Source organism: Microtus oregoni, unplaced genomic scaffold (assembly GCF_018167655.1).
Source record: "Microtus oregoni isolate MIOR12 unplaced genomic scaffold, Mior012 000032F_ref0000030, whole genome shotgun sequence".
Classification (NCBI taxonomy): domain Eukaryota; kingdom Metazoa; phylum Chordata; class Mammalia; order Rodentia; family Cricetidae; genus Microtus; species Microtus oregoni.
The window spans coordinates 16584382-16596814 of record NW_024543091.1 but is presented as its reverse complement, the minus strand read 5'-3'; the positions used below and the strand labels follow the sequence as shown (position 1 = coordinate 16596814).

At 38.1% G+C, this 12433-nt stretch overlaps 1 protein-coding gene across 5 annotated transcripts in view; it reads right to left on the bottom strand.

Moving 5' to 3' along the window:
• Rnf111 (ring finger protein 111) overlaps nucleotides 1-12433 on the bottom strand; it is a 78802-nt gene that overhangs the window by 26577 nt on the left and 39792 nt on the right. For all 5 annotated transcript variants that reach the window (XM_041679601.1, XM_041679603.1, XM_041679605.1 and 2 more), the window contains exons 3-5: nucleotides 8995-9121; nucleotides 4843-5006; nucleotides 3649-3843 (exon numbers count right to left, since the gene is read on the bottom strand). In XM_041679601.1, the coding sequence (XP_041535535.1) occupies nucleotides 3649-3843; nucleotides 4843-5006; nucleotides 8995-9121 (486 nt within the window). The remainder of the gene's footprint in view (nucleotides 1-3648; nucleotides 3844-4842; nucleotides 5007-8994; nucleotides 9122-12433) is intronic.

The following is a 12433-nucleotide window of genomic DNA, read 5'->3' as shown; positions in this document are numbered from 1 at the left end:
TAGAGAAAAGTAAATATTTTAGTAATAAAAGAAAAACATAAAATGGAAACAACTCATATTAAGTACACACAGACAACTCAGGAGTACCTATACAGGTACTAGGAAATGGAACTGGTGAAGATTGCGAAGACAAGGGGAATATAATGTTCTGTCTAGAGACAGAACACAGACTTGAGATTCTAACAGACAGTGGATTGGTAGTGGAAAAGGCACTTGGAAAGAACTGCAGGCATGAAGACACAAAGGCTTTTACAAAGGCTAACATCAGGTGTTGTAGGAGCACATGCCCAAGAATTTTATTCTTTAATTTCCTTCCCAAGGGGGATGAAAGCCCTGAGAAAAAGGAAAGAGTTTTAGAAAACTGTGGAGGGGAAAGAAAGAGAACCAACATGACACCGAGGTGAGTTACTATCAACAGTCTTCTTTGAGGGACACAGAACTTGTGGAGGTAGCAGCCTTCATGGCACCTGGTCATCACCATTTAGGAATTTGGATATGAGTCTAATTAACTGACTTAAGTGATTCAAGGCTGAAAATCTGTATAAAACAGGGAAACACATGGGAAGTAGAAATTGAAATGACATTCCCATCAGGTTTCTACAGAACAATTTGTCTTGGGACAAATATCTGTCTCAAAGATGGCAAGTATAGTCTAATATCAAAATGAACTTTCAGAGAATACAGTGAAGTTAATACCTAAAAAATGAAACATTTAGAAAGTACTAAAACAAATGGTCATACATAATACATGAACAAAAGCTATCGCTGGGCAGTGATGGTGGCCTTTAATCCAAGCACTTGGAAAGCAGCAGAGGCAGGCGGATCTCTTTGTGTTCAAGGCCAGACTGTTGTACAAAGTGAGTGTGATATAGATATGAATAATTTGCATTGGTATGGATTTTGCTTTATTAATATAAATTTAAGGCCAATCTTGTTATATGTATATTTCTGCACTTGATTAAGGTATTGTGATTGTGTAGATCATTTAAAAATGTAATGTATAATTAGAAAATATAGGTTGTTAATGGATAATCATCGATAATAGTCAAGCTTGTAGTCATGTTAGATTTTCTAGATATATAGAGATATATTTCAATTAGACAGGCATTCTTCATATCTTTCATAGATTACAGAATATGGCATTTAAAATGTTTTAATAACGTAGGGTTTTTCATGACAATGAGACACATCTGCTCCTGGCAGCACCAGCTACTTCTAGAGGAAGATGGGCATCTAAGAGGCTTCTTATGGAGTTGGTTAGCTATTTGGGCAAGAAACTGCTCTCGCCTGGACTGATGCATAAACTGGACATCAAGAACCCACAGAGAGATGATTGCTAAACTTGCCTAAAGGTGGGATGATCCTTTGGGATTCCTGTTTCATGAAAAAGTCTGCGAGACATTCTACAGGACACAGAAGAAAGTGACTGAACTGTCTTTAAAATTTCCTGTTTCATGGAAATGTCTGCTGGATACTATGGGCCTGTAGGCTGAAGATGGATGCCCCAATGGTACAGAAAAACTTTGGGTGACTGTCCAGGCAGCGAGATGTCTCTGTCATTTCTAGAGTTTTGGAAGTTGCTTACTTCTTGTTTACTTAGGTAATATTATATCCTTCTGGAGTCCTTGATGGAGTTGAAGAATGGATAGTTATTATTATAGTTTTCCTTTGTTATGATAAAAGATAAAATAGATATAACTACTGTAACTGTTTTGTTATATGTAATTTTACTACATTAAAGTTAAAGCCTTCCTTTTTGTTTAAACAGAAAAAGGGGAAATGGTGTAGGAGGTTTTTCTTTCTATGTGTTGCTTTCATTGGCAGAATAATGAAACTGCCTTGGCCTTTTGATAGGGCAGCACTTAGATAGGCAGAGTAGATAGAACTGAATGCTGGGAAGAAGAGCAGAGTGGCAAAGGCCATGAATCTCCTTCCTGAGACTGACGTAGGTTAGAATCTTGCTGGCAAGCCACAATCACATGGTGATACACAGATTTAATAGAAATGGGTTAAACAAGATGTGAGAGTTAGCCAGTAAGAGGCTAGAGCTAATGGGCCAGGCAGTGATTTAATTAATACAATTTCTGTGTGATTATTTTGGGGGTTAAGCTAGCTGGGCAGCCAGGATGACAAGCAGCCCACTCCTCCTGTTACATGAGTGAGTTCTTAGGACAGCTAAAGCTGTTATGCAGAGAAACCCTGCCACAAAAAAAAAAAAAAAAACTAAATAGAAAAGAAATTAGTTAATTAATTAAAGCTTAGGATGATAATGAAATGGAGGTAGGAATATGACTACTAACACTACTAGAGAGAAGTGAATGAAGAAAGATGCTACTGATTCCAATCAAAATATTTAACTTTGAGATTTCATATAAAATTGAGAAATGCAATATCAATACCAAGGAATTTCATGGTATATGAAAGACATCCTTGGGAAATCTCTCCATGGATAGTTCTCAATTCTGTCTTCAATTTTCCAGAAAAGAAAGTCTTACTGAATCTAGCCATTTAGTAGCCATTAAGTAATTTTCCAGACTGCTCAATGAAACTCACAGAGATATTATCAGAATTAAAAGCAAAATGTATTTTACACCATGAAGTGTTCTCATTAAAAATACTGATATAGTCAATTTATGAGCTATAGCATCTATTGATCTGTCCTTATTAGAAAGCTTCTGTTTGTACCACTGTCCATGACAGACAACAAGCTGCCTTAAGCAAGCAAGACAGCCAGCAATATAACTGCTAAGTGAAACACAAGAAATACTATAATCAGAGATAAAAATACAAAACTCTTTAGACTGGATATATAGCTCAGCGATAGAAAACACACTCAGTATATTCGAGGTCCTGGGCTCAAGCCAAACAAACAGAAAAGAGTTCTTTCTGACCTTTGGGTTAAGCAATGTTTCTTATCGTTAATGCCAGAAGAACGAGGGGCAACAAAAGTAGAATAAATGACATCATTGAAACCTTGAAAACTATCCCCATCTTAATTTCAGAATATGCCTAGGAGTGTAACTTCTGGAACTTCACGAGGAACAGTCAGGGTTTTCACAGCAGCTTATCTTCCTGCATTCTACCAACATCCGTCACCAGAGTTCCAATTTCTCTACTGTTATTTTTAAATTATGGACACCTGTGTAGGTGTGATGCAACCATGTATGTCAACACTGATTTAATCTCATATCATTAATCAACTGCGCATGGGATTCACTGTTCACTGGCCTTTGTAAACTATCTGTTCAAATTCATAGTCTATTTTAAAATTATGTTGTTTTATTTTTATTATTTCATAGTTCTTTATGTGTTCTGGGAACTAGAACCCTTATTAGACATGACTGACAATTTTTCTTATATTCTATGGATTTTCACTTTCTTGATATTACTTTGATACACAAGTTTTAAGTCTTGATGAAATTTAATTTATCTACCTTCTCTTTGCTGTCCATGAGTTCCCTATCAGCTACCTGGTTTTCCTCAAGTTCTCTTAGTTGAGCTAAACTATTTTGGTGACATACAACACATTAAATTCAAGTACTATATCACAGTGTAATTATAATACACAATGATTTGCTCACAGGAGTACCTCACAGTCTAAGAATACACTCAGCGACACTGTGAAAGAGTACCAACATTCTTACATACCACCCACAGAAGAACCAGCCGCACTATTGCTTGTGAGAGTAGCTGCAGTCTCTGACACTGTGGAAGGCTGGCTAGTGGCCACAGCTGAAGTAGCATCAGAGGCTTGCTCAGAGGTAGACGGATTGGAATTGCTAATGGAAGCGCTAGTAGTTTGTGATTCCATTCTGGCAGAAGTGGTTGGTACTACAGTAGGTTCTACAAAACACAAAACACCAACTTAGCTTTTCACAGCAGATTAAAGAATGGATTTTAATTTGAATTATCAACTTATTTTTCCTGTTTGAGACAGTCTCTTGCTAGGCTGGTCTTAGAATTCCTCTATTATGGCCTGTCAAGTGTTGGTTATAGCAATAGTCCCCACACATGAACAAGTTAATGCCACTATGATAATGACTAAAATAAAGATACGAGCATTAAGAACAAACTTCCTAGTAAGCATAACACACAGTAAAGAAAGCTTTCATGAAACTTCACTGCAACATCAAACCAAAATGTCATTGAAAGGTAAGAACTATATTTAAAAACCCCAACACGTGCTTATATAATCTAGTTAAACGAATATTCAAAGCTTTCTAGTAGGACTAGGAGTGTATGTTAGTGGTAAAGTGCTTGCTTAGCATGTGTGAGGCCCTACGTTTGATCCCTAGAACTAAGAGAAAAAAACTAAGTTTTCTGGTCTATTTGTATCACAAAGAAAAGAGTGAGAGCGAAGTCCAAGTTCCACTGCTGGGCCACGTGGTCAGACTATCAAACCATCAAGTGCACTCTCTGGCACAGCATAATCCCAAGATCAGGCTGCCCAGCCAGTGCTTCTGATTTGAACACAGCATGACAACACTGTTATTAACCACTCTCCATGTCCTCACCAGGAAAACTAAGAAGGCAACAGGTGTTTCTGCAAAGAACTATTAGGACAAAATGTGATCGTTTATAATGCACCTCATTATCACCCTTTAGACACAGACCATTTTTATAACTTTAGCTATAACTTTTAATATTTATGTTGATGTCTTCTGAAAGTTTTTACAAATGTAAATGAATATAGATTTTATGAGTGGTAAAACTGATTAATACTTTCTTTCTCATAAATTAAATTATGAATGAGGTAAACTTCAAACATATGGTAACAAAATGATCATTTCAGATATTTTATCAAATTCTCTTCATAACCCAGCAGCTACAACTCCAACTTACCATCTTCATCAACAGTAAGGTCCACAACCTCTGCTGCGCTCGGCCTCAGGGGCTGGATAACAGTAGAGATCCTACTGCGGTTTCGAGGCTCCTGTGGCCGACCTGTATGCGAACTTGAACCTTGGCTCCAATGAGATCTGGAGTGCCCAAGGGTTGAACGAGACCTTAAATGATGTCAACATCAAGTTAGCAAATATAAATGAAGGATGGATTTTTTTCAGTCGCTCTAAAACTTCACAAGCTTTTCTTATAAAGCACTTAAGTTCTTCATACAAGACTTCTCCCAAGAAATAAGTCACTGAATTAAAAACAATGATTAATGCAATGTCAGGCACTCAATAAACCACTGAATGAAGGTGCCACCAACAAGATGACCAAAGCAGACAAGAGATGCTGCTATCAGATCAACCATTCAAGCATATGAAAAGATCAAAACGCTGTTCTTGGTAACCATTGCTTTGAATATTCACTTGGATTATAAATATTACCATAAACGGCAAGGAATGTCCCAAGGTATTCATTATAATAAAGGAACATACACACAAATCCAAAATATGATACACACAGTCATGTCTGTATAATCATGCCCCAGGTTAGGTTTGCAGAATTTAACCTTGGGAACCCTGTGCCAAGCCAAGCTTCTGGTCCTATCCTAATGTAATACACAGAAGACAGCAGACAGAGTTCCTGGAGTTGGCAGAGATGAAGTCACTAGCTAGCTAGTCTATGAGTTTGGGAGTCACAAAAAGCATTGCTTGTATAAACTATTTTAAGCATTGACTCACAACCTTAAATACCTTAAGTGAATGGCATTGTACTTTTCTCAATCCCTTGCAGGCACTTAGATGTTTTTTTAAGGATTCAAAATATGATGAATATTCAAAAAATATGACGAAAGAATATTTAGGGATGGTGAAAATATTCTTACCCTACCTAAGGCTTCGGTGAAACAACTAAATCTGTTTTGCTCTTTTATTTTTTGTTGTAAGTCTAGCCTTTAACGGTTAAAGCCATCCCTCCAGGCCTTAATCTGTTTTTGCAAAATGAGGCAAATTGTTGGGTATCGATAGCATGAGCCTTTAACCCCAGCAGTTGCAAGACAGAGTCAGGCAGACCTATGTGAGTTCAAGGCCAGCCTGGTCTTCAGAGTGAGCTCCAGGATAGCCAGGGCTACGTAGAAAAACTGTCTCAATAAACAAATGAGACAGAGAGAGAGAGACAGAGACGGGAGGGCAAATAAACCAAAGGTTGCTATGGAGTTTGTATTTTCCATCTGCTCAGATAAAGTGTAAAACTACACGTATTGTAAGTTTATCATCAGCATGTATGGCAAACATGAGCCAGATCCACTAATATGCAAGGTTAAGCAGGGGTGTCACCATTAAGAAAAAAATATCAAATTTAAAGTGGGCTAAACTGTCCTTAACAATGCTAAAGCCCACAAGTTGAAAAATAAATTCAAGACCTAAAATTCTGAAAAGACAGGAATACAAAGGCAATTCCTAAGACAAGCTAACCAATGATAATGCATATGAGAAAGCATTGCACATCATGAGCCATCATTATAAATAAATCTAAAACAAAATAATCTATGAGGACAAAAATCTCCATTAAATTTTTTTTTTTTGAGAAAGGGCTAGAGAAATCCTCCGTGGTTAATAAGAGAACTTGCAGTTCTTGCAGAGGACCCGAATTTGGTTCCTAGCATTCACATCAGGTGCCTCACAACTATTTCTAACTCCAGCTCCCAAGGAATTGACATTCTGTTCTGGCCTCTCTGAGTATCTGACTAAAGTGCACATACTCATATACACATACACACACAAATAAAATAATCTTAGAGCTGGAGAGAAGGCTTAGAAATTAAAAGCACTCCTTGTTCTTGTAGAGGACCCTAATTCTAATACCAGCATCTACACGGTTGCTCACAGAAACTTGAGTTCTAGGGAATCAAACATCCTCTCCTGATTTATGTAGGCATTAGGCACACACATGATACCCATAAAAACATGTAGACAAAATACATATATAAAATGAATATAAAAAATAAAAACAATCTAAGTTAAAAAAAAATTAAGAAAACAATTACTGAGAAGCCCAGAATCTATGGTGAGTATGGAAGTCGTCAATAGCAGGCAGCTCCACGCCTACCCTGGCAGACAGACTATGGGACAGAGCATAAGTCCAAACATAAGGTAACAATATCGCAGAGGTCTTCAAAGCCACTATAATAGTGGCAACTGTCAAATCCTAACAGGAAAGACTGAATGAAGTATTCTCTTACACAGGGCCGAGAACCAGTCCAACCAAGACAAACTGTACCTCAGAGAATAAAAGGAAACTACCTAAGTATCATGAGACTGGGTTCATTTCAAGATCACTGTCTCTTGAAGGAATGTTTCTGTTTGGTAAAAGCACCTCCAATTCCACGAGGAAAACAAGTCTTACTTTCTAATAATTGAGAGATAACACACAAAAACTGAACTGGAGCAGTGGCAGGATACTTGTGACAGCCTATGGCACACACTGTAAAGTGCAAATTTCCTCCGTTTGAAGAAATCACTTAGAATGCAATCAAGGGGATGAGACTGGAGAAATAACTCAACTGTTAAGGGGACTGGCTGTTCTTACAGAGGACAAGGGTTTGTCTTACTGGCTCTCTGTAACTACAGTTCTAGGGAATCAGATGACATTTTTTAGCCTCGATTGGCACAGCACATACATCCACACAGGCAAAAACTATACAAAAAATAATCCTCACATTTTTTAAAAATATTATTCTTTAAAAAAGAAAAAAGCCGGGCGATGGTGGCGCACGCCTTTAATCCCAGCACTCGGGAGGCAGAGGCAGGCAGATCTCTGTGAGTTCGAGACCAGCCTGGTCTACAGAGCTAGTTCCAGGACAGGCTCCAAAGCCAGAGAAACCCTGTCTCGAAAAACCAAAAAAGAAAAAAGAGAAAAACCAAAAATAACTTTCCTGCCATGAGAAGCCATACTCTAATGGGAGTAGCAAGTAGAAAAGCATACACAATCCTCAAATGAACGTCTAAAGACATCTAACATGAAAATTAATATTCATCCACAGACTAGTTTGGTGTATTAGATAAGTAATTCTTTACCACTAATATTTGGCATCACCTTAAGCACAGGGTACATATTTTTTTCAGACAAGGGGCCATGGTATCAGAAGTAATTCTACAAAAGAGGCATGGCATGTCCAGATATTTATCTAAACAAATGAACTCTTTCTACTCACATATGCTTAAGAAATTGGTGCAGTTATTTCGGAAGTCTGGGCAGCCGGGAAACTAACAAGCAGCCTCCCTACTACACCATAACATAATAGCACAATTTTCATGCATATCAATGAGAACAATAAGCAAGTAACAAGGGCTATTTTTATATCAATAAGTAAATTCAGAATTATACCCAATATTTATGTATTACTCACAGCTAAACTCCATAGTTCATGAATTCCAGCGTTAACAAATTAAACCCCATTTTTTAAACTATTAAGTAAAATTGCTTTTTATTTAAAGTAAATGGGGTAATGATAAAAATAGTATATCCCCTAAGACTCTAGCTCTGCTGGTAAGGGATAGAATGTTTGCAACAGTGAGCCTTACTTTCCCCAGGAGAATTTAAAGTAGCCTGGCTTTAAAACTAGTACTCTAGTAACAATTATAATCAAGCTGAGGATCTGGAAGGAATGGGTAACAAATATGTTAAAATATCTACATTTAAAAGGGCTGAAGATATGGTTCAGAGGTTAAGAGCACTGGCTGCTCTTCCAGGTCCTTACAAGGTGGCTCACAACCATCTGCAATGAGATCTAGTGCCCTCTTCTGGCCTGCAACATACACACAGACAGCACACTGTCTATATACATAATAAAATTTTAAAAAAAGATTTATTTAAAAAGTTCAAGTAAGCCGGGCGGTGGTGGCACACGCCTTTAATCCCAGCACTCGGGAGGCAGAGGCAGGCGGATCTCTGTGAGTTCGAGACCAGCCTGGTCTACAAGAGATAGTTCCAGGACAGGCTCCAAAACCACAGAGAAACCCTGTCTCGAAAAACCAAAAAAAAAAAAAAAAAAAAAAAAAAGAAAAAGAAAAAAAAGTTCAAGTATACAACTAGGGAAAAAAATCTCACCGATAGCTTTCTCCAACTGTAACAATCTCCACTTCACTGTCAGTTGAGGTAACATTAATTTCTTCATTGGCAGTGACCTGGGGAGTGAAGGAAGCTTCTATCACCACAACATCTTCATCAATACTTCCTGAAAACAAAAGGCAAAACATTTAAGAGGCATGTGTAGGCTAATCACTGAACAAAAGTTTTAGCTTGACCTTGAAAACTATTAACTTAATATGAAAATAATGGAGAGTTATGCAGCATTTCTTTTTTGTTGTTGAAGAGTCAACAGATGAGCCAAATGAGTCAAAACTGCCACAACTTCAGAAATGTTAAGTATAGGGCAAAAGACAGGAAAGGGAATAAGAGCAGCTGGTAGTGGAAGGTACTTGGGGTGGGAATGATAACCAAGTGTTGAGGGTGTGTAAAGAGCCTAAGCTTGGCACTGGAACCACATTCCAAGAGCTCTCTCACTCAGGGTTTGCCATTCCTTCTACAGTTTTGAAGGAATCACAGGAAGCTGTGCCAATCAGGACACTGTATACAGCAGCAAGGAAGAACTCACAAGAAGAAAATGTTCACTTCTTACTCTCAAAACTGTGACAGAAACCTTACTACCCACATAACTTAAAGTTTTTAGCTAGCATCTGTACTGGTAGGTGATTAAAATTAAGGCAGCAGGATTTTTTACTGTGAAGGCTGAGAAATGGAGTGTGGCATTTAAGAGCCATGGTCACTGTGGGCAAGCTCATCTGCACTGGGTAGTTATCCCACTGCTGTGAACAATTTCCTGCTCACCCTGCAACTGGAAGGCATCCTTCCCTTTCCCTCCTCCCAACACCCCAGCTATCACCATTCTACTGTGTTTAAGAACTTGACTGTGCAGGACAGCCAGGACTGTTTCACAGAGAAACATGGTCTCAAAAAAAAAAAATCCAAAAAGGAGAAAAAAAAATTGTGTCAGATGACTTATTACACAGTTAGAATGACACACTGACCGTTTACGATTGGCTTCTTTCACTTCATAAAATACCCAACAGAAATCAAAAAATACACACACAGAGGGATTTTTACCCAGTTGTTCATGACAACATATTCACTAAAGTCAACCATGAGAAACAATTCAAATGTCATCAGCTGGATAAGGCATATGTGTATGAAGAAACAAGACAAGCAGAAACTAACTGCTGGTCCAGGAATGAATCTTGAAACTTTATGCTGAGTCAGACAGCACATAGAAAGGGCCACATATTATGGTTCATTTAAACAAAACACCCAAACAAGGCAAATCTTATCTGGCAAAAAGAGAAGAAAGGCTGCTTGAGACTGAGGGGAGAAGCAGAAACAGAAGTTAAAAAAGCAGGAGGCAGGTAACAGAATTAACAGAAATGCTCTAAAGTTGCACTGTGGTCACAGTTTTACAGTTTAAGATTTAAAAAGCACATCTGAATGAACTGACATATAAATTACACCCAATAAAGCTGACGTTATCAAACACGAACACCTACGAAGAATGCAAGAAACTCAATTCTTTGAAAGGGTGGAAATTTTCTAAATACAGAACTAAGTCCCATCAATATTTCAGTTTCTTCTGAATTATAAGCCATTCTAAAATGATTCTCCAAATGTACCAGCTATAATTAGAAAAGCACAGGATTAAATGAGAGACATAAAACTCTTAGAACTGCACTATGGCTGGAGTTACTACCACCCTTTACAGCATCATCCATTGTTGAGAGCAGAGGAACTGGACACAACTTTTGTGGGAATGCTTGGCACAGCAGCTAGTAACATTTTAGTATATATAAACTATGACACACTTTCAAATGTTAACTCAGATATAATTACACAGGTACACAAGTTTATTTTGCAAATATTAATCAAAAAGAGCTGGTTGAACTATGAAACATTCAAGCACAGGAACTGTACAATTGTTGAATAAGTAATTGTGCATGCTGATATGAAAAGACCTTCATTATTTATCTCTGCATATTTTCATATTTTCTGCTAGAGAGAAACTTAACAGTTATTACTTCTGAGCACTAATTATGAGAACTCTGAAAATTTATTTTATGCTTTTAAGTGCTTTTATAATTCTGTATTGTGTGCATTAAACTTACTTTATTTTACAGAAATAGGTGTTTTGCCTGCATAGGACAGAAGAGGGGGTCAGATCCCATGGGATTAGAGTTATATACACGTGCTACTGGGAACTGAACCTAGGTCCTCTATAAAGGAATCAATGCTCTTAATCACTGAACCATCTCTCCAGGCCTTATTTGTTTCTGTTTGGAAAGCAAAACAAACAAAAAAATAAAACAGAAAAAAACCCCAGAATTATTTTAAAATAATTTCCCTTGAAATGAAAAATGTCAGGGTTCATTTTAACTTTTCGGATTTATGCTTCCCCTGATAAATGATTGATGTTTCACATGCTTGCTTGTTTTTATTTTTATATTATGTGTATGAGTGCTCTCTTTATATGTATGCAAGTATGTGACTGGTGCCCAAGGAAGCCAAAAGAGGGCGTTGGATCCCCTGGAACTATAATTACATACAGTTGTGAGTCTACTTGGGTGCTTGGAATTGAATCCAGGTCACCACAACAGTAGCTTATGCTCTTACTCTCTGAGCTGTAGCCCCTGATGCTAATTTCCAAAAGCAATGTAGTGGAAGTAATTTACTACCACCAAGACAGACAGGACATAAGTGCATCAATAATTACATAGTATCAGCCAGGAAGAACAGCTGAGCATATGCTCCCCATAAACACACTGGTGTTTACTTTCATTTCCTAAAACAAGCTCTTGAACATCATGATTTAAAACAGACACTGGGCTCTGCTGCTCCTGCTCCCAGTATCCGTCTTAACATTCTGACCACATGAGAGAAATGCGACCAACTGAGTACAACCCCAAGTGCTTTCCTCTTCTCTGACACATGGAGGAAGGACTGTAGTAATTGGGGGCGGCAGGGCCTCTTCCCCAGCACCCCCGGCCGCCTGCCCGGCTAGCTTATGCCCAAAATAATTACACAGACACTGTATTCTTTTAATCACTGCTTGGCCCTTTAGCCCTAGCCCTTACTGGCTAATTCTCACATCCCGATCAACCCATCTCTAATAATCTGTGAGAACCGGTCTTACCGGGAAGATTCTAGCCTAGTCCATCCTGGGTCTTCATGCCGGGAGCGGGGCATGGCGTCTCTCTCAGGCGTCTGCTCCTGAGAGGAAAGCTGTGGAGACTCCGACCTCACTTCCTCTTCCTCCCAGTGTTCTGTCCTGTTTTCTCCTCCCACCTATCCTCTAACCAATAAAATGGGCCAGGGCAGTGCCTTTATTAGCCAATGACCTTCCTCCATCATTTCCCCTTTTTCGGTTTAAACAAAAAAAAAAAGCTTTAACTTTAACATAGCAAAATTACATATAACAAAACAGTTATCAAGTAAAAGTTACAAT